Source organism: Sipha flava, unplaced genomic scaffold (assembly GCF_003268045.1).
Source record: "Sipha flava isolate LNK unplaced genomic scaffold, YSA_version1 83_pilon_pilon, whole genome shotgun sequence".
In the NCBI taxonomy this organism is placed as follows: Eukaryota; Metazoa; Arthropoda; class Insecta; order Hemiptera; family Aphididae; genus Sipha; species Sipha flava.
The window spans coordinates 637,048-663,438 of record NW_020273625.1 but is presented as its reverse complement, the minus strand read 5'-3'; the positions used below and the strand labels follow the sequence as shown (position 1 = coordinate 663,438).

Genomic DNA, 26,391 nt, shown 5'->3' with positions numbered 1-26,391 from the left:
TAAATGAAGAAGTACTCAGTACTGTGGAAAAAAAATACACTTATATAAGCGAATAGAGCAAGACATTAGAAAATGGGTGACATGCTATGGACACCTAGAAGAGTTTACATAATATAATATTATAGGGTGTGATAGAAGTAAAGAAAACAACAGGACGTTGCCGAAAGTCTTATACAGAAAAAATTATATATAATGCAAAAATCAAAACCTTTAAGGAACTTAAAGAAAAGGCTAATAGTCGGTCAGAATGGAGAATTGGAGTTATGCAACCATCGGGTTGATATGAAAAAAAAACAAATTTAATAAATTCAATACATTGAAACTTTGACCGTTAATTGTATTATTCATTAGGGCCTAACGAATAATCGAAGTTCTACTGTACATTTTTTTTTAAATATAGTATTGACAAAATTATAAGCAATAATCTGGTGAACGTATAGTAAAAAATTACATTGAACATATTACAGTAATTTACAATGATCAGATGATCAAATAAAAAACTAAAGTAAAAAATATTTTCTAAATAAGTCTTAATTAACCAAGTTATTTTAAGTATTGTTTTTTATTATACATTATTTATACTTGTAAGCTTAATGATATACAATCATTAATTTTATATTAACACATAAAAACTGTAAATAATTCGATTTTGACTATTTTAGTTTTTTGAGAACATTATAATAAACTGTTTTAATCTAAAAATACTCATTAAACCTTATATGATGTTTATACAAAAAATAATATGGAATGGAATAAATGATATTTCAATTGAAGAAATTTGAAAGCAGTAGCCAGAGGATATGATAGTTCCACTGCACTCTTTATTTTAATTTTCTTACATTAGCATTGATTTATATAAAAAGAAGAATAATTCAAACAGTATTAATGGAGACTAGAAATAATAACTAAAATTCAATATTTTTATGCATATAGATCATAAAAATACTTATTTTATTTTATTTTATAAACATATTTTAAACAATATTTCTACATTTTTTAGCTTTAACATAATACCAAAAAAGTTAAAATTTACAAAAATAAATTATTCTTATTGTTTAAGCAAATATTTTACCGAAATAAAATCAAAACGAGATAAACATTTTCCTCTATAGAGTATACATTTATACATGTATACATTTCTTAATTATTGCATTTCTTCAATCAGATAATTTATAACCGATTATGTTCTTTTTTAATGACATACTGATTTATAAGGCAGTTGCGCTTCTGAAAACTATATTTTGACTTAATTTTAGATTTTTTATGATATATCACGCACATTAATCAAGAATAAAGAAGTGTAATTTGCTCACTCTTTAGCAGTCCACACACTATACGTTTGATTATAATAAGCTTATGCAAACAATTAACAAGATTATGCTAAAAGTAATATTTTAAAAATAGGAGATATTTTAAAAACAATTAATAGATTATATCTTATAGAACTGTGTTAAAAATAGACGTTGGAAGATAAAGTATCACAATCAAATATCAAACTTGTTGTACAGCACAATAAAAAGTAATCGACCACGTTCTGATTATACATAAAACATTTAATGTATGCTGGTTAAGTTTCAGTCACAACCACACCCTCTCCTTTTAAAAACGTCGAGGTAGAATTTGCTAACTTTATTCATTCTTACCTCAACGAAATCGATTAAAATGCATTTCCTAGAACTTTTAAGATGTAAATCTTAGGTACAACTGATATAACTAATTTATGAATATCAATATAAAATAACACATAACTAAATTTAAAAATATTTTATCCCAAATGCCTTAAAGTTTTTTACTTGATCTAAAAACTTGAAATTAATCACAATCACACCAAGAGTATTTCCATTCTAGAAATGTTAATTTGTTGGTACTTCACAACCAAATTTAAATTAAAAGAAGTAAAAAAACTAAAAAAGTTTTTTTAAAGAATTACAGAAATATTAAACATACATCGTTGTATATATATATAAATTTTTTTTATATATTCATTCATTTTTTTATATTTTATTTCAAATTCATAAAGAGTTAACATAAGTGCATAGAATTTCTGAAGAAACTTCAAACTAAAAACTAGGAAACTAAAAAATCTGTTTAAACGAGTGGTCGCCAACCTTTTGGATCTCACTTCTATAAATAACAGTTTTTTTTACAAATAATAAATTCGCTTTTTAAAAACAACAAATTTATTTATGATTATAATACTATAATTAAATCAAATTTCAAAATATTTTAATTTATAAGTATCAAATAAAGTGTGATTTACTTGGCCTTAATCAAAAGTCAAAAACGAAATGAACGGTCAAAATATCTCTGGAAAAATTTCACCGGACAAAATTTCCCCGATAATTTAACTGTTAAAACACATATCTAAGAAAAAATAATTTCTGTACAAAATATTTATATATTAATATTAAATAAATATTATAATCATTTTTAAAACCTTTTGTTTTCAAATGGCTATTAAATATATAAATTTATAAAATTCTTGTTAATTTTATAGCTATCAAAGTACCTAAAGATTTGTAGGATGTTTTAAAATATTATAATTATTATTTTTTTTTGCAATTTATGTTTAATTATTTTAAAACATTTTCTAGCTTATGACTTTGCAGTTACCAACAGAAATCCGTAGCTATTGTTAACGTAAAAATTATCACAAAATCACCCGGCGTTATGAGTAAGAAATCGAATATGCATTATGGCAACAGCTAAGAAAGTCGCTTTTCATAATCTTTTAAATTGTCATTTTGTCACGGCAATAGAAAATTAGCACATACCTAATCAGTACAGGGTTAAAACATAAACTGATGGTCACAACTCTATTAATTTGTACTTTAAATTTATTAGGGTAGATATTTTGTATCGATATTTTTTAAGATACATTTTTTACTTAAAAATTTGGAATCTTTATATTCATGTATGAAAGTATATTTTCTTTGAAACTAAATTTAAAAATACTTTTAGCTACTCGTCAATATTGAATTAAATATAATTTTTCTACGGTTTTTCATGTAGATGATATCCATTCTTCAAAAATTAGAAAACTATAAAATAATAAGTTATCAGCAATTCACATTTGTATGTAAGCTACTCCACATAAAAATGTACAAGAAATAAATAATACCTTTCCATAACCTCTTAAGAAAAAATCACAAAAAGGACAATGCCAAATCCTTTTTGTTTCTTTACTTGGTCTTTAACAAGAACATTCGACAATAAATGGATATTAAAAAAATCATCTCCATTAGTGAGTACTATTTTTTACTCCGCACATATAGAACTCTTTTGTTATTAATGAATACTTTTGCGCATAAATTTGCCTTTGTCTTTCCATTTTTTTGTGTCTTTTTTCATTTGATGTCTTAATATTTAATCGATTTTTAATTCGAGTCGTTTAAACTAAATGAGAGACGCAGCCACCTAACGTTTTTAAACATTTTTTCATTTGGAAAAATTAAAACAAGTTAACATACCACAACTTATTTAAGATGATCTAAATTTTAAATAAAAATATTTTTCTCGTATGGATATGAAAAATTAAGAAATAAAGAATATATTTATACTTCTTAGTTACCGGATAATTTTGTATCTAACATCAAATAATCATAATTGATTAACAATTTTATACTTTTTTAATTGTACCATTAAAAATTGTTTTTAATTATAATTGTTATATTCGATTAGTAAATAAAAAACTAGAGTCATAATTTAAAAGTTAAAATTTTGAAATTTTGTCATCTCAATAAAGGTAAAAGATAAACACTATTATTTTGAATTTGTACATTAAATTTACATGTAAATCTATTAAAGAATCAAGTAAAAACTTAAGGTTTTCAAATACTTTTTAAAGTGAAGTGTATACATTATTTTTTTTTAATATTCTACTCATATCCCAAGGTACAATTAAAAATATAACTAAATTGGTTGCATCAAATGCTGAGGTCCGTCTCAAATTAAATGTTAAATTGCATAAATTTTGCATTCACTATGTATTAAACAAAAAAACTAATAACCTTTGCTGTCGATGTTTTCTAAGTTCAATAAAATAAAAAAAATGTAATTTTAATTTTAATTAAAAATCAAACAATCAGAACATTAGAAAAATGTAATGATTTAGTAGTAACATACATTTGCAGAGTTCAATTTTAAATCATCAATAAATTATGTAAACCCAAGTTTAAAACGTATAATTAGTAGAATAAACTTACCATCATGTGAGTCGTACATGTAAATAATATTAGTCCAACCATAATATCGAACTGTATCCAATATTGCACGATGGTAATCCGGTCTAAGACTAACTGCATAATCTAACATTCCTGATGAAGGCGACAATACCTACAACAGAAGTAGTATTATGGTTTTTTACTTTTAAAGAAACATTGTTAGTATATTAAATATTAAATCATTTTTTAGTTAAATATTGAAATTAAAAATTAAATTAAATTATAAGCTTCTCTTTTTTCTTTTTAAGTAGTTATAAATTATCTGTACTTTAATATTATAATAAAACAGCAAAAATTGCATTAAAATATTATACATAAGTATTGTAACTATTTTTAGCTGTTTTTGTAGTATACAGTATTTATAGGCCAGAATAACGACCACAACAGGCATTTATACTTAAAATAAATTAACAATACCTATGCTTATATTTTAACCAACTAGATATTGCTTACAAAAGGACTTATATGATATAAGGTTATTATTTATTATCTGAATAATAACCAGAATTGACAGAATAATATGTAAAATGTTGTCATTATTAAATATGACTCGTTGTGTTATAATACACATAGTTGTTTGTTTATCTAAGATAAATCAAAATAATAATACATAGTGAAAAATACAATCACCCACACCAAAATATTTATACAATTCCTCACTTGTTCGGGAAACCAAGGCGTCACAAATGGCATCTGGAATGTATTGCTGTAGGAATGTAACGTATCAAATGAGTCTGGGCTGACACTTCCCAACATGGAATAAACACCTCGCGAAAATTGGATACAAACTGAAAAATAACAAAACAATAAAACTAAATAAAACAACGACAGAAATAGTTAGACAAGGGAAAAATGCAATATATCGTTTTAGACAAACATTTTTTTACGCGATGACAAGAGGAATCTCATTAGGGCAACTATCTCGACAACAATAGTTATATATTTGGTACAATCGGTAATTTAAAAAATAAAGTATAAAATAATACATATGATTTCATTACTCCTATTGTAAACATGAACACATCACTCGGAGAAAAAAAACATATATTATGTAATAACAATTACCTAACCTACTAATATAAATATACTTTCACATTTACTTATTATTAAAATAAAATATTAAGTAATATAGGTAATTGTTAAAATATTTTTTGAACACTTTGCTTATCGTAAAACATAACAATTTTTAAGAAGGAATTACTTTAAAACAGGTAAAACCACTTTAAAACTCGGTTAAAACATTAAAGGCGTAATAAAATTGTTTTAAAATGTTACCATTCACACCACTCATATCTAATACTTTAATATATAATACTAACATAAGGTATACCGTATTATATAATATATGAAATAAATAACTAAAATAATTTGTATATATTTACACATGAGTATACATATTTATTGAACTTAAAACAACTTGAACACCAGAGGCCATTAGTAACTAGTACCTATTACTAATTACATCAAATATTGTTTAATAAATTATAAGATCATTCAAATAAAGTTAAGAATTATATTGTTTTAGTTAATTGAAGATTAAAGGTTTTCAACATGTCCAGAATGAAGTCGAGTGGATCCTGTCAATATTTTCAGTTATTGTTTTATTGCGAGCATATAATTTAAACAAACCACATACAATACCGTATTAGATTATTACCTATTATTATAAAATTGTGAGTTTCTTAGGGTTTATTAATTTAAACCATGAGTAGAGTATGGATAAAATTCTGTACAGAGCTAGGGTATAATGATAATATCATTATATTATCATCATATTATCCACATTATGATGTATTTTAATAAGTATTGATGAGCAATATTATTACAATTTAAGTATTATATATATATATACCGCCGGTATAAAAAAAAGAAAAAAGTACATCACTATTAACGTAGGCAACGAATTTTTGGACCTTATTCAAGATAGACATCGCCTTTGGAAACTAATATGAAGCAAAACGACACTTCATTTCGCCGCCCGAAAGTCTCACAGTAAAAAAAAAGTCATCATGCTATACATCGTGGTAGAATTCTGCGGAAATGTTTGACATTTTTCGTGTCATGTTTCAGACCGATAATAATCGTCAAACATCCTCATGTTTACCATTCGACAGGTATATGTGAGAACCAAGAAACAACATATAACACATAGAAATGTCTAATGAATAATATAAAAACCCTACTTCATATGACCATAGCGGGAACTTCCAATTTAGTAATCATTAGTCAATACTTTAAGCAAAAAATAAATAATAAATTTGAAGTGTTCATTTTTATGTTAAATTTAAATTATAATAATTGTAATAATATTAATTTCTGATTTTTTATAATCTTGATTTAAAGCCTATTTAAAGTTTTTCTTATTTTAAATTATACTTCTATTATGTAAATCAAAATATCAAATTGTTCGAATAGAACCTCAACAAAAGAATTTCATATATATATTTTTTGATTTTGAATGAAAATTGCAATGTATTATGTACTAATTGTACTATGTAAAATAATATTTTACTTTATCTTTTACTGATATCCAACCTATTCAGCTATTCATATCACCAGAATATTTCTTTATACATAAATAATATTCATAAAAATAAACAAATGTGAAAAAAAAATAGAAAATTGCTTATTTTATCAAAATAAGTACAAATGTCAGATAATGTTATTATAAATCTTTGTTTTCCGTATTGGGAAAATTATAAAGAAAAAATTAATTTAAAAAAAAAAAATCAGACAAAATTATTTTTCATTTCAATTTGAGTTAAAATAACTGTACTATGTTAGAAAAATTCGAACTATTTTGGTACGTTTGAAAATATTTAAAAAATTATGTAATAAAAACCAATAATTAAATTCACATAACTTATCAACATTTAACTACAATGATGTAACATAAATAATTTTTCTATAAATGTTTGATTAAAACATAAGTATTATCATTGATTATAAATACTATTATAAGTATTTATAATCAATGGTTTTACAAAAATATACCCTGAAAATTACCTAATAAAAATAAACTCTGATTGTATACCATAATTATTAAGGTTAAATATTTAAAAATAATTGTAGTTGTGTACATTAAAAACACTGAATGAACTATGGATAACGCGTTCGTGAATTTTCAAAAAGTAAAATATTTATGTGAAATAGAACTATTGATACTAAAAAAGTATTTGAATACATTTACTCGAATATTTCTACTCAAATACTGTGCAGTATATCTTATAACCGTATACCAGATACAGCATACCACGGTTCTATAATATATTTCATAGTAAATAGTAAAAGAAATATAACGTTTACTCAACTCCATACCTTAATAAAATGCATGGTAGTCACGGTAGAATATTATTATATACTGAGAGGATTGAAGAGTAAACGCTTCGTATAATATGTAAGACCTGAGTATTGCAAAATATATACTTTAAAATCGTTGAACGAAACCGGCAAGTACAATTTAGTAATTCTACGAGTCCTAGTGTAAGTACACGTCATACGTCATTAAAAAAAAAAAGAAAATTAAAAACTTTCTGTTTTTATTTTGTAAAATGTCACAGATTGTATTTAACACAAATGTATAACAAATATTTATTTTAATTATTTATTAAGTACATAATTTAAATAAATTAATATCTAAAATATATTGAAATTCTACACCATATTTAACTAACTCTGAATGTAAATATTTACTTTAAATCTTACTTTAAAGTATTAAGCTTGAAATATTTTGGGTGATCTAACATTTTAATTATTGTTAACAAATAAAAAGTTGAAAAATAAATGTCTATTGTATTGGCACATATCACTTATTTGACCCTACGTTTTACATCTTGTTATTCTGATAACAAAAAGTTATTTTTCGAGAACATTATTAATATAGCAAAAAAATATGTCCCATAAAATTATTTAAATCAATAATTCTTGAACTAAAATATCCAGATTCTCTAAAATATTTTTTTTCGTAATATTACGCCAAGGCCCATTTTTTATTACTGCATAAGAATTACTACCTAAGTAACTAAGTTATATATATATAAATACAAGCAAGCCACTATTGATCATATCTAAGAAATAATTGAATATAGTTGCTATATCGGCTTTACCTTTTTATGAAAAAAAATTATTTTTTTTTTTTTTAAATCACAACACACAGTTGAATATTTAAGTATGCATATCTAAATATTGAATTATAAAACACATTTACACAACGTGTATTTATGAACGATATAATATTATTATAATTTACTATGTGGCAGACGAATTGCAGACAAAACGAATTGAAAATAAAACATGCATGCTCGGTGCAATATCTCTATTACACACATCTGAAAACAACTTTAACCGGAATCTACAATGGTATACGAACGGCTTTATACCTTTTATCGGACTAAGGAAAATTTACACATACCAACACGATTCGTAGACTATAATATTATGAATTATGTACTATGCACGCGCCAGTTAATGCTCAATAAATATCAGAGTTTGATTATATGTATACATAAAATCGAATTATATTTATAATAACTATATATAATAATATATAGTTATTATACATTTATTTATATATATTATCAATAGCGTATTTTCAAATTGTTTTTGGGGATCTTCAAATTTTTCTAAAAAATAAATCATTTTATAATACTACAAAAATATATAGGTATAAGGTTTGAATTAATAATTATATTATTATAAATATAAATTAAAAATTATTTATAATTGCATGAAATAAATTCATGTTCTCTTTCTTTCCTAATAACCTCCGTAGTTCAAAAATACGCCACTGTATATTATACATACATAGATAATTGTATGTTTGCAATCTGAACAGGTATACAAAATTATGTATACATTTAATAAATATGTACAAATTTCATATTTACCGCATATCATAAAACACAAAAACTTTGTCTATATTCGCAGTTAAAGTAATTGGAAGCTGATGGTCTGAATATGAATTATAAAGTATAATAATAATTTATTTTAACATAATTCGGCAAACATTGTTTTAATTCTACAGTTAAAATATTATTGAAATGTTCATCAATCTATAACAACCAAAACGAAATTGAACGATTTAACGACTTCCGAATTTGATTCATTCACAAACAGAACAACTAGAACAAGAACAAAACTGACCAGCTTTTTATATTATTGCAATCCGGATAGGTTCGTTTACAATTGTATCCTGTTTAATATGAACATCAGATGCCGACCACCAATCAATGGAATACTTCCGATTAGGGATCAACATTTCAAAAGAAAAAAAGGTTTTCCGAAAAAAAACTGGGTTTTTTATCAGAAAATTTGGGAAAATTGAGTTTCATTTAAAATTTCCAGAAAAAATGTTTTTTTTGGGGCAAAAATGGATTTTCAGAAAAAATTAGAAAATTCCTTTAAAAAAAAAAAAAATACTAGTATTTAAAATCAGTAATAAAACATAATAGGTAATATTATTTTTAGAACAAATATCCGTATTGACAGTATTAACTATTATTAGATAATTATACCGATAACCGATCGTACACCCAATTGATAATACCGCTGGGCCGATGAATACTGTTCAAAACGAATTTTTTTTATACATAGATAGTTTTAACTTTCAAGTGTACCTATAAATAAAAATTATATTAATTATATTTTGAAATTTTATTTTTTTCTTGTTTTTCGAAAACTTCAGATTTTTTCGGAAACGTATACTTGAATATTCTTCAATTTTTCTGTATTTTCTGGTGCTTTGGGTGAAAAACCTTTATTTTCCGAAATTTTCCTGAATTTTTTCGGAAATTTTCCGGCTTTTGATCACTAAAACGAAAGTATTGACCAACAGTAAAAAAAATAAGCGTAATATGTTGCCATATAATATCATAAATTTATATTTCATTCGTATGATTATAACTTATAGGTTGTAATAATAGTTATAATGTAACAATTTAATACGGCATAATCTAATGGCTCAAAGCATCAAAGTTCATTTCATAAATACGTGTTTTTAATTATTTAAAATAACAATTTTGATATATAAAATAACACCATGGCGATACTGCCAGCAGTTTACCTACCCATCACGTATTACGTATTACTTTCGGTTACCACCCCTTCATGCCACCGCACAGGTTCTCTATAATCAGTTCGATTACGTGATGCGCGAACTTTATCGGTAACAAAATAATCACACTCGTGAGATTATCATAAAGTAATTATTTTAATTACTTGTGATGCGGACTTTTTGAAAATCAATGAAACTATATTACAAAAAACTAATTTAATAAACTATATACACACTAATAAATTTTAATTCTATACATTACTCAAACCAAATAATAAACTATAATTGAAAAATTACGTATAATATGAGAAACAATTCAACGGTTCTCAAATCCATGTTTATTATAAAATTAGTAAATTGATGTTCATGGTACTTCATGTAATACGTATCTAAAGATTTTCCCAAAATATAATGATGATGGAACTTTTGAGGAATATTTAATTTTTTTATAATTTAACATATAATTATAATTAATGAAACTTATTACCCATCTCAATTTATATTTTGATTTTGTTGAAAAGTAGGCAATCGATATAATACATATCAGGCCCTATTATTTGTACAATTTCGGACTGCACACTTGATTTTACTGATTTAAATGAAAATTTAGTCTGGCTACTATTTTAAAATAAGAAATATATATATATATATATACATGCATTAAATTTAAAAAAAATTTAATAATACTCATATTTCCTAGTATTTGACTTATTATTTAATTTTGGTTTTGTAGGCCGCACACTTGTACATTCGTGGTGCACATTGTGTGTCGGGGTGCACATAGAAATAGGGCCTGATACATATCGATACATTATCGCGACGTTTACTATTTGAATGGACTGCAGTTAAACAATATGTATAGGTGTATAAGAATAACACTTATTTTTAATTTTTTTGTCCTTCGTCTTTTACTTCATCTAGGATTTTAAAAAAAAAAGATTTTAAAAAAATGTAATTTCAGAATGTGTTTCATGGGGAGAATAAGGTAAGGTTAAGTTAACTACATATTTCTTATGGGTTACAAATCCAAACCTCCCCTTAGTTTCCACTGAGGATATAACAGCATGTGACATAAGTATGATTAATTTTCTTTATATAACTACTGCACACATTTTGGGCACTATCTTGTAGCTAAGGCACTTGGAAATGGAGTGCAGAAATTATTTATGTCCCTTTCAAAATAGCCAACTAAATTATTTTGTTTAATGATTATATTCGCTTTATAATTCATACGGATGTTATAATCATAATTAATTTCAGTATATTTTAAAAGAAGTAAATAAATACTATATGAAATTACAACCGTGAGTAATTCCTATTTATTATAGAGTAAAATATTTCAAATATTTTTTAATACATTATCTTTAGTGTTTGAATTGTGGGTGAACGTGAAGGGACAGAGTACCACTACTATTTTAAATATACGATGAGATTATTTTTTTAATTGTATTACAATTATGTATGTATATAAAAAAACTTGTTATTTTAAATATAATTATTAGAGCAAAAATAATAGATATGAAGTTGATAATTCAATAAATGTATTAATAGAATATAAACAACCATCGTAACCGGGAACCCCACATAATGCCGAACGTCTATCCAGCTATACAAGTGGTTTCCAACCTGGTGATGGTGACAGATAAATCGGGGGTATCCAAAAATAAAGAACAAATGGTTATTCATATCAAAATGTATTACGAATGTACAATAATATATCGAGTATTATAATCTTATCCGACGACGAATTATTAACTATAAGCGATTGTGGCCACCCATCTTAATTGGATTGACATTTCATATTAAGTTATTTTTATACTCGTACAACAGTATACATGTATTTCATAGAGATGCAAATTCGGTAAATATCTACGCGTAAATTTACCAAGAATTTTTTTTTTTTTTCATTATTAGGGCGCGGATTTTTATGTAATTATTTACGTAATTACATAATTTTATTAAATGTGAATTTCTCAATTCCGATTAAAAATAAGCACGTTTCATAACATCCTGAATAATCTGAGAACATTTTTATTTTAGGTATTTTCATATATTTTGATGTATTTTTAAATATTTCACATTTTCATACCGTTTCAATACAGTTTTTATTTAATTTAGAATTATTATATTGGAATTAAATGAAAGAAGATATTTCAAATCTTGATTCAAATACTACAATCGCTATTATTCCTGATATTGTGTAAAATAATAACTTGTAAAATAATTTAGCATATATATACACGATTTTTTTTCTGGATAAAATAATAAAAAATTAGAAACATTAAATCTAACAATAATTGAGTGTCTCGCGATAGTGGAAAATGCAGTCAATGAAATTAAGTTCAAGGAGAATCCGGAGTTATAATAAAAATGTAACTATGTACTGGGTAATACGATGGTTTACAAAAATATTAAAACTATTAGAGATAATCTTATTAAAATAATAAAATTAAGAATAAATCAATGAAGAATAATTTTTTATTCAAATAATCAATCGAATAATATTTTATTCGACTAATGCCCAACTCTGGAAGTAACACCATCTGACATATGTGGTATGAAATATGCCCTATTAACCTCGGTCAACGTTGAATGCACCCTCAGCCATTACGAGTAGACTTTGAAATCTAAAGCTAAATCTAAATCTAAGCGCCGTACATTAAAATTTGAAAATTTTTAAATGTACGTCGTATCCAATTGTTTCGAAGAAGATAACAATGAATATGATTAAATTAATAATTAAAAATTAATGTAAAATACCAATTTTTTTTTGTTAAATATTTTACGTTTTTTTATACATATTTTAGCAAAAATAAGAACATAAATATTGACATATTTTTACCTTTTTATTACATAAAAATCTGCGTCATAGTTATTACTTTTTATTTTTATTATTAAATTATAGTTTTAACTATTTATAACTTGAGAAAAAGACAAATAAAACTAACATACTAGAATTTATTTTGTTATTGATGTTATAGATTAAATTTAACACGGTTTAATTTTTTGAAAATACACACGGTTAGTGTGAAAGCAGCACGATTTTGAAACGCTGACGTGGGCGTTTGAAGCGCCTAGTGTGTAATCCACACTGCAGTACTTATACATGCAGTAGGTTTATCTCAAAAGAAAGTCATGCCTATGGTTTTCAACGGTATAAATGCGTCTCTGAACGAACAAAAAGCCATTTAAAAATAATTTAAAACTTAGAACAACTATGTATTAAAAGTGCAGAAGACAATACAATAGAAACAACTTTGTATTGGCGATTGTAAAAAAGCTGATCTATATACCAATATTATAAAGAGGTAAAGTTTACGGAGTTTATAACTTTGTTTGTAGAAAGTTATCTCCGGAACTACGTACCTACTGAACCGATTTTAAAAATCCTTCCACCAGCAAAGAACTACTATGTTCACGAGCGACATATATTTGATATACATTTGATTGTGTCTAACAATATTTTTAAAGTCCGTATTTGTCAATTAACTCCGAGAAAAACGAGCGGACGCGTTGATGCGTTGGCGAGCACTAAATGTTCTCGCAAAAAGAGAAAGGAGCGTGTTTCCTGCGGACAGTCCATTCGGAACTCGAGAAAACCCAATACATCTCGCTACCGGTCGACGTAGTGTGATGTCGGACAAGCAGCCAACAAGAAACGTAATGAACGCGAGATAAATCCAATTAAACGGTCAGTACCAAGAACCGCCCAAGATGGTTTAATCGCGCGCAGACGTTCGACGCCATATTAGTTTTGCCTAAATAAATACTAATTAAATAAATGTACGTTTACTTCGCTCCGTTCCGGCCTTTTCGTGTCCGTTTTTTTTTTTTTTTCGCTACACGGAGGCTTGTTCCCTTAGTTCCGTTCCACGATTAGAATCGGCGACGAGGCGGCACCGGTAATTCTCGCGCCGCCGCGCCGAAAGTTGCAAACGCGACGTGACCAATGCGTTCGCGCGGTGATGCCGTCGCATCGGTGAATCGTTGACGCGCCGGCGATTGTGTTGGTCGCACTGGCGCGAAGACGTCAACCGCACAGTCGCCGCGACCGTTACCGAACTTTACGAGCCAACCAAACCGTACACTTGCACGTTCACCGGTTCGTTTTTCGCATCTTTTGTGCTACCCGTACGAGCCCGAATTTATTGTTCCGTTTCAACACGTCGCTGCATGTTCCCGCGATTCAACAATTTCGTACGTTCTTCCTTTCGGTCTTGCCATTATTATTGCTCGTATCTCCGTTGCTAACCGAGGACGTCACGCCGAACAATCGTCAACTCCGCGATCCGCAACTGTTCACGACCATCATCCCGTTGTTGTCCAGAGGTAAGCACACTCGTCCCGGCCGGACGCGTCGGTATGTTGTTACGTTCGTTTCGTATTCCAAATGCTTTGCGGTCGATCTGTTCATGATCACTTGTGTATTGTCCGTGAGCGACGTACGACCAATGCCCATTAATGAGGATGCAACGCTCCGGGATATAAGTGCAAATAGTCATTTGAACAGGGGGGGGGAGTAGAACAACATTTTTCATAATACCATGTACAAATTTATTATTACGTAACTTTTGTAATCTTTAGTTTTGAGGGTGGCAAAGCCCTACCATTATTTTCATCTATGAACATAGGTGATGATACTAGATTTTCTTAATTGCATAATATGTTCATCAAGATCGTATCAAAAACATTATCAAGTATTGAATAATGATTCAAGAAAAAAATAGTATTTTAAGATTCCTTGTTTAATTTTAATCATTGATTCATTGAATTGTATGCCAAATATTAACTTACGAATGCACTAGGTATGAATTTTTCTATTTTCTAGTTTCTCCTTAAGTTTCTCTCTGACCTCCCAAGATTTATATTAGGCACGTGGACACAAAACTATTTTTAACCAATTATTTGTCTACTGACTTATGATAGATCCATTCAGCATCATGGGACATTGGTATTGTACTCTATAGTTTGGGTTAGCACTGTATATTGAAAATTGAAATTCCTTTGATATTTCCATAGCCGGGTCCATTTGGAATTTAGAAAAATAATCCTTTATTTAATTTTTTAAATTTTTTTTTCTATTAAAATATCTAGAAGTACAGCATTTTTTTTTATGTACTATTTCCAGTTATTATCTAAAGTAGATTGTTTAATACATTAGTGCTTTTGAATTTTTGAATTTTGTAGGTAGGTAAATGCTTGTTTAAATTTAGTTATTACATATGGTATATTATATGTGGTGTGCTGGTAACAACATTTTTAAATTGGTTTGATGGAGCATTTGTAGATAAATAATATTCATTTCATTTCTAAAGATTTTTATTTTTACTATTCTTTATTATTTAGTTTGTCTTTAGTATAAAGTTATATTTATTTTATCTGTTACATTTATAACAGTTATTTGAAAATTAAATGGTATTAAACTAAGCCAGTAGTTACTACAATATGCCATTGGACTTAATTTCTATTTTATTTTGTTAATTTTCTAATTGTGTTCAAGACATTTAAATAGACTATAAAACTATATAGAAGAGTTTACCTAATTTGTTTTTATTTTGTTTAATTAAACTTCAAAACTCTCTTATTGAGCACATTCTAAGTAGAGAAAAAGACTTAAAGCTTTAAATAAATTAACAACATTGCACCAATACATGCAAAATATTTATCTTTTAGTTTAAAACATTCGCTGTATGTTATTTTATGCTTTTAAATAGCATATTTTGTTAATTGCCACAACATGGAACACCTTATAGCGATTATACTTAATATTAGATATTATTGAATGCTGATGTAACCTTCTTAATTGTATTTTATTATTAAAAGTTTTAAAGCCTTTAATAATATGTTATTGTTTTAGATGGCTGATTTTGATGAACATGGAAATTGGTTAACTGATGAAAACAATACTAGTAATATGAGCATGAATATAAAAAAACATATAAGACATGGACGCCATAGAGCAAAAAAATATAATTTTGTTGATGATCCTGTAAGTTATAAAAAAAATTTTGTAGTACTATGTTCATTGTAGGTAAATACTATGCATTGTATTAAACATAATAATTGTATTATAAACCATGTGACTATGTTTTGTTTTAAATCTAAACCTACTGTATATTGGGGATCTAAAACATATGTTGTAGGTTTCTATTATTTAGTTGATATTTATAGTTAATAAGTTATTTTTTATTTTTATTTATTTATTTATTTTTTCATTTTTTTTTATGCTTCTTTTAGTCTGACAAAATTGATCTAAATGTCCAAAAGTATAATGGTATAGATAATGTTCAAATTTTACTTAACTATATGGAAGAAATGAATTTAGGAAATGTTGAATTTAGTGTCTTTCAATGCAAATCAAAATCTACAAACCTACCAGCCTTTTATGCTAATATAAAGGTAATATAATATAATTCTTTAAGACAGGGGTTCCCAATCCATTAGTGGTACGTGGAAGACTCGTAGGTGGTTCGTGAAGAAATGTTTTAATATAATTATTTATATAACTCTTTGCATTCTATATTATTTAGTTTAGTTTATTTGATATTATCTAATTTTATAAATATCAATGACATTTGGTTGTTTGTAATCATATAAATTTATTTTTGTTATTATTTATTCAGCCTGATATTGATGTTCTTGTACAAAATAAATAACTACAAATTGAGATTTTTTTAATTTCATAAATTTCAAATAATAAAAAATGTTAATAAATTAATGAATAATAAAAATATACGTTAAAAAACGCGTATTGATAATAAAAGTGTCCGATGGTACTTGATGATAAAAATGTTGGGAACCCCTGTTTTAAGACATACTTTTAAACATGGCATTTAACTATTATTATATTCTTAAATGGTTTATACCTAGATTTAAGTATTATTACTTCTAATTACCTATACTTATTGTTATATAACAAAAATAGGAATAATAAGTTATTATTTTTATTCTTTAGATTTTATTTTTGAATCATTTTATAATTTAATTATAACTATAGTAAATTGTGTCATATAGTAATATTAATTATAACTATAATATATTTTTCAACTAAAGTTTTAAAATTCAGATAATGATAAAATTAAAAGAAGTTGGTCACTGGCTGTGCGAAAGTAAAAGTTCATATAATAATAATAATAATAATATTATATTTGCCCTTTTTTTTTTCTTTTTTTTTTTTTTTCATCTAAATAATTTCTTAAGAATAATTATATAAGTTTCTATAATTTAATAAAGTAATATAAAGATTCTAATTCTGACAAACCTAATTTTATGTATAACTTTAGTTTAGATTATTATTTCCATTTTCAGTTTAGCTTAGTGTTTTGTTTTAATTAACCTGTCATTGCTTACTTCATTTATATGTTTTAAAAAAAAAATTAAGTTATATTAAATATTATTAATTTATGTAATAAATTAAACCATAATTATTATTTGATAATTTAAATTAAATTTATTATTTTTTTTTTTTTTGCATATGACACTGACTTAGTCAAGTAATAGTTAATTATTAATGTGATATAAATTAGATAATGATAAATTAATATGAGACGATAAGAATAAATATATATATATATATATATATTAGATACATTTTAAATTATAATAACATAATAAACCTTTCACTTACAACAAACTCAATTCTTAAATTTGAATTTTATTATAATATTTACATATTATTACAAATATTAATTGATATATGTGTATTTTAGCTTGGTAATATATCTCTGGCAAGTTCTTTCCCAGAAAAATATTCACTACCTGAAGTAGCTAAACAGGTTGCTGCTCGTAATGCATTAACTATATTGAAGAAGAAATATTCCCATGGAAATGTACCTGTAACAGAAGATATAGCAGTTGTTGCTGAAAGATTGGAAAAGGTCTAATATTAATTTTAAACTTAATATTTTTAATTTTTTAACAAGGAGTTTTACAGGAGCTACTAAAAAATTATGCTGGTTTATTCTGTGATAAAGTAGAAGATATTTATAAACAAGCATATAATGAGAGTTTGCCTTCAGACTGGTTGATTAGTCTCAAACAATTGCCTACAAATATATTAATTGAAGAGCTACCCAATCAGAATAAATCTATTTTATATTATGCTTCTCTTGTGAGTTCTTCAGTAAAATAAAATAAAAAAAATTGATTTTATCACATCATTATATAGATAGTTATTTATACTTATATTGGTTTAGGCTGAAAAAGAAAAGTATGAAGAATTAATGGATACTACATCTATAGTCGAAACATGTGGAAATTTGCCGTTGATGAAGTTTGTAGATAAAACTGAGAGGAGTATTACTGTAATCAGTATTGATAGTAATCATACATTTTGGATTCTTTTTGTACATGATAGCATAAATGTATTTATAAATCATAATATTTATGTTTTAATCCTTCTGATATATTAAAGCATAAAATTGTATAGGATGAGTATGCCAATTTGTTTCAATTAATGAACATGCCAGATGAATCAAGAAATTTTATTAAAATGTTTAGTATTGAAATATTAGATATATATGCAGTTCAAATTGAAAACGAATGGCATAGGTTTCAAGTAATTAAAGTTGAAGATGATAATGTTACTGGTATTTTCATTGACTTGGGCATGGAGTGGTGTGTTACTAAAAGTGATGTAAAGTTTTTGTCTCCAAAGTTTCTGAATGTCCCTTCTCAAGTAAAATTATATTGTTAATAATTAATAACTTTTTACTTCAAATTAATGTGTTGCTAAAATATATTTTCAGGCAATTAAATGTAGTTTATCATCTTTATTTTTTGCTCCTTATTTTCAAGTAGCCAATAATTTATTTCAAAAAATGTTAATTGGTAAAGAATTTACTGTAGTACCAGATAATATTGAAAATGATGTTCAGTTGGTCACATTGTATAGTGGAAAATGTAATATGAATACAAAAATTTTGGAGGCTATCGTACAAGAAACTAATTTTAATAAAGTAATAAAACACTTTAATATTAATTTTAATTATTGCAATTATTTATCTGATCTTAAATTTATAAATATTGCCACTTAAATGGGTATAAAGGCCCAACGAGAGCCATGGGTGCACGGCCTGAATCTCAGAAAGTTTTTCATTCTTGACAATCAAAGATGATAAATCGCGTATCTAACTGTTGATGTGTCCACCCAATGGGCGAGAATAGTACTTAGGAATGCGAGGACGGCCCATGGCGTTGAGCTATTTACACCTTACCTTCGCCACTCAGCCACATTGGTGCGCAGTCGATTGCGCATTGGTTTTGAAGTGGCTGATATAGGAGTATTTTTGTGGTTAAAGGGAAGCTTACCTAGAGGGAAGTTGCCAAGTGATGGCCATGCACATGGTGTGGTAAAAATCATGCCTTGAATCATGGTATTTCCTTTAGCTCCATTTCAATCTACTGTTGTACTGCATTGGAGGTTGCCATTTACTCAAAAAGTGGTAGAGTATAGCTATGTATAGAGTATAGTCTGTGGTCCCACCAGGATGACAAAAGGTTTGTGCTGTGGCCCAAGTCACAATACGGGTATCATCTTTCTTAAGATCCTGGTGCTCGTCTACAGACTAAACCCAAGGGAGACTTTGTGCCATTTAAATATAATTTAGATACAGACAGAGGAATTATTAAATATGATAGATAGTTTTTTTTTTTTTTTTTTATCATTGGGAGCTCTAATATATATTTATATATAAAAAAAAAAAAAAAAAAACCCCTTTAGAATGGTTTTGCTTCTTTTTACTATTCTTTGTTGATATTATTTATAGTGTAATGAGTTAATTTCCCACTATTAATTGAATGTAAAATTAACTGTATGCGAATTAAGATAAGTGTATACATATGGTATTATTGTAATTTGAATGCTGTGTTATGTTTATTTCATTAATTTTAACAATTTTTTTTCTAAAATGTATTCAATATTTTTAGATTGATGAAACATGCAATCAAGCTACTATTTCTTATGTTGCTGATGGTTATCTTTATTTACACCCAATAAGTGAAACTTTGCTTATTATAGAATCTATTTTGGATACAATTTCATCTTCTCGACCTCTGCATCAATTGTATTCCAAAAAAAGTGTATCACCTCATAAAGTATATCTTGTTAAATGTACAGAACTTGATATTTGGAGTAGGGCTGTAATTGATGATTTTATAATTACTGGTCAAAAAGTTAGTAACAGTTGATCATGATATTTTTGTTAATTAATTTATGATAATATTGGTTTTGTATAATTAGTTTAAAGTATACTTCATTGATTATGGTAACTATGGTTACATCGATCAAGATAAATTTATTGACCTCCAGTCACTTGACGAATTGTTGTCAAAAATTGGTCCTCAGGTAACTAGCTGATTCCTAAATTATTAAAAAGGAATTATTAATTTTTAAAATATAAATAACTGAGAAATTTTCTTTTCATCTAAGAAGTCAAATTCTAAAATTGTAAAGCGTTTTACTTTTTCATACTTAAATTTTATTAAAACACTGAGAGTTTTAATATTTTTGTATATTTAGTATTTTTATATACTTTTATTACTTATTTTTAATACTTTTTTATAATTATTTTCTATATTATAGGCTTTGAAAGTATCATTCCATTTATTTCCCCCGGAAAAGCTCACGGAGAGTTTGAGTAAGGCATTATATGAAATGACTATGGAAAAATGTTTGGACGTTAAAGTTGTATCAACTGATGTTGATGGAACTCCAGTAGTTGAATTATTTGATGCTGATGATCAAACAGGAAATAGTGCATCTTTTAACATTCAGTTACATCAAAGGTGAATATTTATTTTATGGTAATTGTAAAGTACTTATAGTTTTATATTACATGACATTTTTTTTTATCTGCTATAATAAAACCAGTTTTAATAATAATTTTTTTTATCGCAGGACTTCTAATGTTAAGTTCTATTAAAAATTAGTAAAATTTAAAATTGTTGTGCATATATATATATGGTTGGATGCAATATTTTTTTTTTTATATATGTTCTTGGTACTTATAAAAACAATACGGGAAAGTCACAAAAATTATATAAAATCATTATGAAATTTTTTTAACAAAATCTTATTTAACAATTCCCATTAAATAAAAATGTATCAAATAAAATAAAGGCAAATGAAGTTTAGCTCCCTAGCTATTTTTAGCAATTTTTTTCAATTTGTGGGTATAATAATAAAATGGTTCTTTCAAATAAGGTCTGACCGAAGTTCTTTTAGAAGTTATGGTCAAAAAACTTCAAAGTGCTATAAATTAATTAAATATTTTTTTTTCAAAATTTAATTTTTTTGAGTTCGATATTTTAATAAAATAAAATCACAAATGTTCCATCATACTTTTTATGGTATAAACCTATCTTTACCAAAAGTTGATTCTTATAGCAAATCAAAAGTTGTTATTGATAGTTTCTTTGCCTCTAAAGTATATTTTATTTGTAATATTTCGTAACTATGAAATTGTCTTTTATAAATAACTTGTATATAAATAAATAGTTTATACAAAGAAAAAAAAAATGAATAAATGCTAAGCCTGAATCATTATTATATGACGTGATTACAAATTAAAAGTTATAGGTATGCATCAAGTCAAAAAATCTTGACCTATTTATAGTTTATGAATTTTAAATTTGAAAACTGTAGTAAATTACAAATATAATAATAACCTAGGCTAAGCATTTATTTTTTATTTTTTCTATGTATAAATTATTTATTTATATAGGTAAAAGTTATTTATAAATCACAATTTCATTTTTGTGAAATATTACAAATGAAATATATTCTAGAGGTTAAGAAACTATCAATAACAACTCTTGATTTGCTATTAAAAACATTGTTATTTATAAAGTATTTATGTAAGAGACAATTTCATAGTTACGAAATATTTTAATAAAATTTATGTTTATATGTATACATTCATTTAAAATTATTATATATACTGTTATTATTGAGTATCATGTATGATTTAAATTTATTGGTTAACATGGTAAACATTTTTTATTAATTATATTTGTGTTTTTACAATTAAAGGTGCATTTTATTAACAATTTTTATTTTCAGTGTTTGATGATGGTCCTTATATATTTTATTCTAAAGATGAAGAATGAACTTGCGTCCAAAGTATTTATTCTACATTATAAAATATTATTAATTGTTTGACATTTATTCAAATTTTTATCAGCTAAATATTTCGATATTTAATTAAGTTTTGATATTTTTTTTGTTATTATATTTTTTTTCCTTTGTAATACAGAATATTATAACATACAAACAGAACATGTTTATTATTAAATTTTTATTAAAAAAAGACACCTACAAGTTCTAAATTATGACTGTACAATACTTAAAATTAAATGTTTTGTAATATAATTTATTTAAAATGAGAGATGCTTCTACATGTTATTGATTCCATACTCGTTTGTTATTTAAATTATATATATAATGTAATGTAGTTGACACATAATATTCAGATTTTAAAAGACTTATCAAACAAAATTATAAGTAGAGAAGATGAAACTAATAAAGAATGCATTGAGTAGAAGCAATTACTACTGCTAATAGAAACGACCATATGTTTGGAGTAGTATTGGTCGTAATAGAAAAGCGTCTAAATGAAAGTATTGAAGTGTATTGAGGTTGGGCCTGGAATTTTTTGCTATGACTGAAAAATAATGACTTGTTTTGAGTAAGGGAGGAGAAAAACGTCGTAAAGGTTTTTGGTTTAAATCTATTCGTTTCGTTGAAGACAACGAATCCTACTACTCACGTACACGGAGGATTTACCCGACTCGTTTAAAGGCTAATATCTCGTTAAATGAATTTCGCCGACACCGTAACTACTAGTATTCTTCGTCCGCTATCAGTATTTAATTAAACGAGTATTTATATATATATATATATATGTGTGTGCGTGTGTGTGTGTGTGTACGTGTACGTATGTGCTATTGGATTATCTTTGAAACACTGCAAAATGGCTGAGGTTTTGTGTGGTGTTTGCGGTGACTTTATTGCGGGAAAAGAAAAGAGAATCCTTCACATTTATGATGTAGTTTAGTCGAAAATGATGGTCGCAGCGGACATTATCGTTCACTGGTCTCTGCTTTATGTGATTTTTCTTTTTCCCACCATCGTCTTGTCTCCGGTACACACGTATAGATAACCGGCGCGCAGTTTAATATGCGCCCGTGAAGTAAATCACAAAAACACGGAATTCTTACACGCTCGTGATGAGCACAACACGAAGCGACCGAATTCTGAACTCCGAAACCGAATGTCGTAAATTTGCTAGTTCTCAAAAGACCCAAACTAGTTGCATAAGAACTACTGGCTTTTAACGGGGTACAAATCAAACGTTCGAACGCGTATATGGTATCCACCACTAACCTGGTCGACCGGTTCCCCCTTAAGGTGATGCGAATGTAAGACAAAAGTTCGCAAAGTTGTCAACGCCGCCGACACCATTGACACGGGTCGCCCGTCGCGTATTAGTTCTCTCTCAGAACGTTCGGACTGCGCAGCTTTTTCCATTGTGTGCGCCATTTTTTTTTTTTTTTTTTGTAAATGACCGTTTCGAGTGTCAATGACTTGTTTCGACGAACGATTTAGTTTGGTGTACCGGTTTTTCGCGTCATTCTCGATACGCACGTTTTATGATTCGTCTCTTCGATTAGCACGAGTGACACTATTGTCGGCCAACCGCAAATCTTGAAAACCGCGCGATTTCGAGTGCCCGCGGTCATCGCCACACCAATAATAGCGTGCGTTGCAAACTCGCCCAAACTATCGGACGATCTGTGTTCGCGTGTCCGAAAGAAATATTTGCATGTCGCCGCGATCCGTTGATTCGAGCCGCCGCCATTCTCGCGTCGTTTGCCGTATACGCCCTAGACGTGTGTTTGTCACTAGGCGCGAAGGACTCAGTTCAGCTGAATTCTTCTGTAAAACCAGTCGTCGTCGTGTTGCATTCGCAGTCGTCGTGGTCAGCGGTAAGTCTAGTCTTATATCTTTGTACGAATCAGGGGGTATGCAGGGTATACAACTGCAAAGTATAGAGCCTTCTTTCCAAACTTACATAAAACGAATAAAAATTATGACATGTTTGGTCTTATGCATATTATGCGATTTTGTATTACATTACGATTTTTATTAAATTTTTATATTCAGTCTCGAACAGTTTAATTTATTTTTGAACGACAAATCATATGCTATAATAACGATTTAATGTGTTAATGAAATTAAGAAATACAATAGTTCAAGCGATAACTATCAACTACAGAACAATAAATGGCTATAAATCAAAATCCCGAAAACATTATTGGTGATATTAAAAACTCAACTGTACGAAGAATCTTTTTACGATTAATTTTAATTATTTATTAAATTTGTTTTGTTTTCTGTTTAAGTATATAATTACGTTTTTATTTATTTACCCTATTTAAACGTATTACTCAAACCATTTCAAGTGTTTTGTATTCAATTTTTTTTTTTCGTAATTTATTTTAAATTTTAATTATTAAAACAATTAAGAAATGGCAATTCAGTCTTTTTTCGGGGGAAAAAAAAAATAAAATTTTAAATTAAATAGGTAAATTATTAAGATCAGAATTTTGAACGCTTAAATTAACTTTCAGTTTTAGGGATGGTAGGCAGTGGCAGCCTTTTGCATACCCTGAAATAGAGGTCTGCGCACGCCTATGGTACGAATTATATAAGTTTTCTATTTATGGACGGAAAATTTGTGTGCTAGATGCATTATTATTATGTATTTCGTATTTAGAGCGCCCGTCTGTTGATTATTATTAATCATTATTATTTATTGTATTTGTCATTATATTTATTTTTTCATCATAACTGTGTACGCATAGCGCTATAAATTGTCTTTATAATATTGCGACACCGATCGGTGGTTAATACCTCCAACACCTCGCAAGTCGTGGTCTGCAACCGCCGTCCTCGTGGAAGCGGTCGTGGCGCAACACCAAACATATTGATGTTAAAAATATTAAGTACGTTAACTGTTTAACCAGTTCAATAACATCAACGTTCGTCCAAAACGTAGATTTATAAAACATCTAAAATTACGTAAATAGCTCGATCAAGTGGGCGCTACACGTACGGGTTGCTGCGTGATTGAGGTTGAAAGATTTTAAGGAATGTATGTTACCCGGATAAAAACAATCGACTCGTACCGCCGCATCGAATGCGCTCGATGGGCATTCATTAACACAACAGTTATAAATACTAATGCTACCACAGTTCATAAATTATATTATCTGAACGCTCGGTACAACGCATAGGTCATATGTGGGGTACCCAGTGCCGCAGCTACAAAATACGAGGCCCGTGTGCGGTAATTATATTGGGCCCCTTCCTAGGATTTATTTTTGTTCGATTTAAGTATCAATTTTTTTAGGTTTTAAAACACGTTTTACATCAGTCGGTGTTAGACACAATATATAATTTATTAATATTTATTGATGTATATATATATATATCAAACTAAATACCTATAACTGTTGTACTTCACTACATGTTTACGTAGTAAATTTATTTGAGTAGCTTAGGCAGGTATGTTGTATGCCTACTCATATACTCAATGGACTCATTGTTAAATAAATATTAGATTATTCTAAAATGTTATAGGAACCTTACCTGAATTTTAAAAAAAAATTTTCATTTCATTATTAAATAATTGTGTGTTTGTAAAATGTAGTAGTATTACAGGGCGGGACTAGGCCCCCTCCACAAATTTATGTAAGCCTCGGGGCCCGTGTGCGTGGCACACTGTGCACACCCGGTTTTCGCGGTACTAGTGATACCTATAATGGACGGAATTGGTTGTATTTTTTTCACAAATTAAGATTTTTAAATGTTTAAAAAAAAAAAAAAAGATACAAGCGTGCTCACAAGTGATCTTTGGTGGTCAACAACCTTATGAACATAATCAAGGAAATGGTGGATAGCAAAAAATTATTTGTATTTTAAGAAAGTACCGTTGAATATTTATCTATCTGCTTTGGTAATAGGAGCTAAAACCCCCTAGTTTTTCTTCGTCCGGAACCGTCACCGAGCGCGTCCCCTCGCGAGCCCCCGCAGTCACGCAACGTTGCGCGCGT

General features: G+C 27.3%; 2 protein-coding genes across 5 annotated transcripts in view; one reads left to right on the top strand and one right to left on the bottom strand.

Moving 5' to 3' along the window:
• The window catches only part of LOC112693261 (glutamate receptor 1-like), a 167,063-nt gene that overhangs the window by 63,479 nt on the left and 77,193 nt on the right, over positions 1-26,391 (bottom strand). The window contains exons 1-3 of one of the 4 annotated variants that reach the window (XM_025568247.1): positions 14,069-14,161; positions 4,884-5,011; positions 4,206-4,335 (exon numbers count right to left, since the gene is read on the bottom strand). In XM_025568247.1, the coding sequence (XP_025424032.1) occupies positions 4,206-4,335; positions 4,884-4,979 (226 nt within the window). In that variant the 5' untranslated portion in view covers positions 4,980-5,011; positions 14,069-14,161. Of the gene's footprint in view, positions 1-4,205; positions 4,336-4,883; positions 5,012-5,100; positions 5,120-14,062; positions 14,162-26,391 lie in introns of those variants that run through there. The other 3 variants (XM_025568246.1, XM_025568249.1, XM_025568250.1) reach the window with 3 other exon arrangements.
• LOC112693262 lies at positions 14,335-22,463 on the top strand. Its single transcript, XM_025568251.1, has 12 exons — positions 14,335-14,604; positions 16,133-16,264; positions 16,513-16,674; positions 17,985-18,152; positions 18,209-18,385; positions 18,471-18,638; positions 18,704-18,952; positions 19,023-19,232; positions 20,203-20,448; positions 20,516-20,620; positions 20,858-21,060; positions 22,337-22,463. Exons 2-12 carry the CDS (start codon positions 16,133-16,135, stop codon positions 22,341-22,343), a joined length of 1,827 nt encoding a protein of 608 aa, XP_025424036.1. The 5' UTR covers positions 14,335-14,604; the 3' UTR covers positions 22,344-22,463.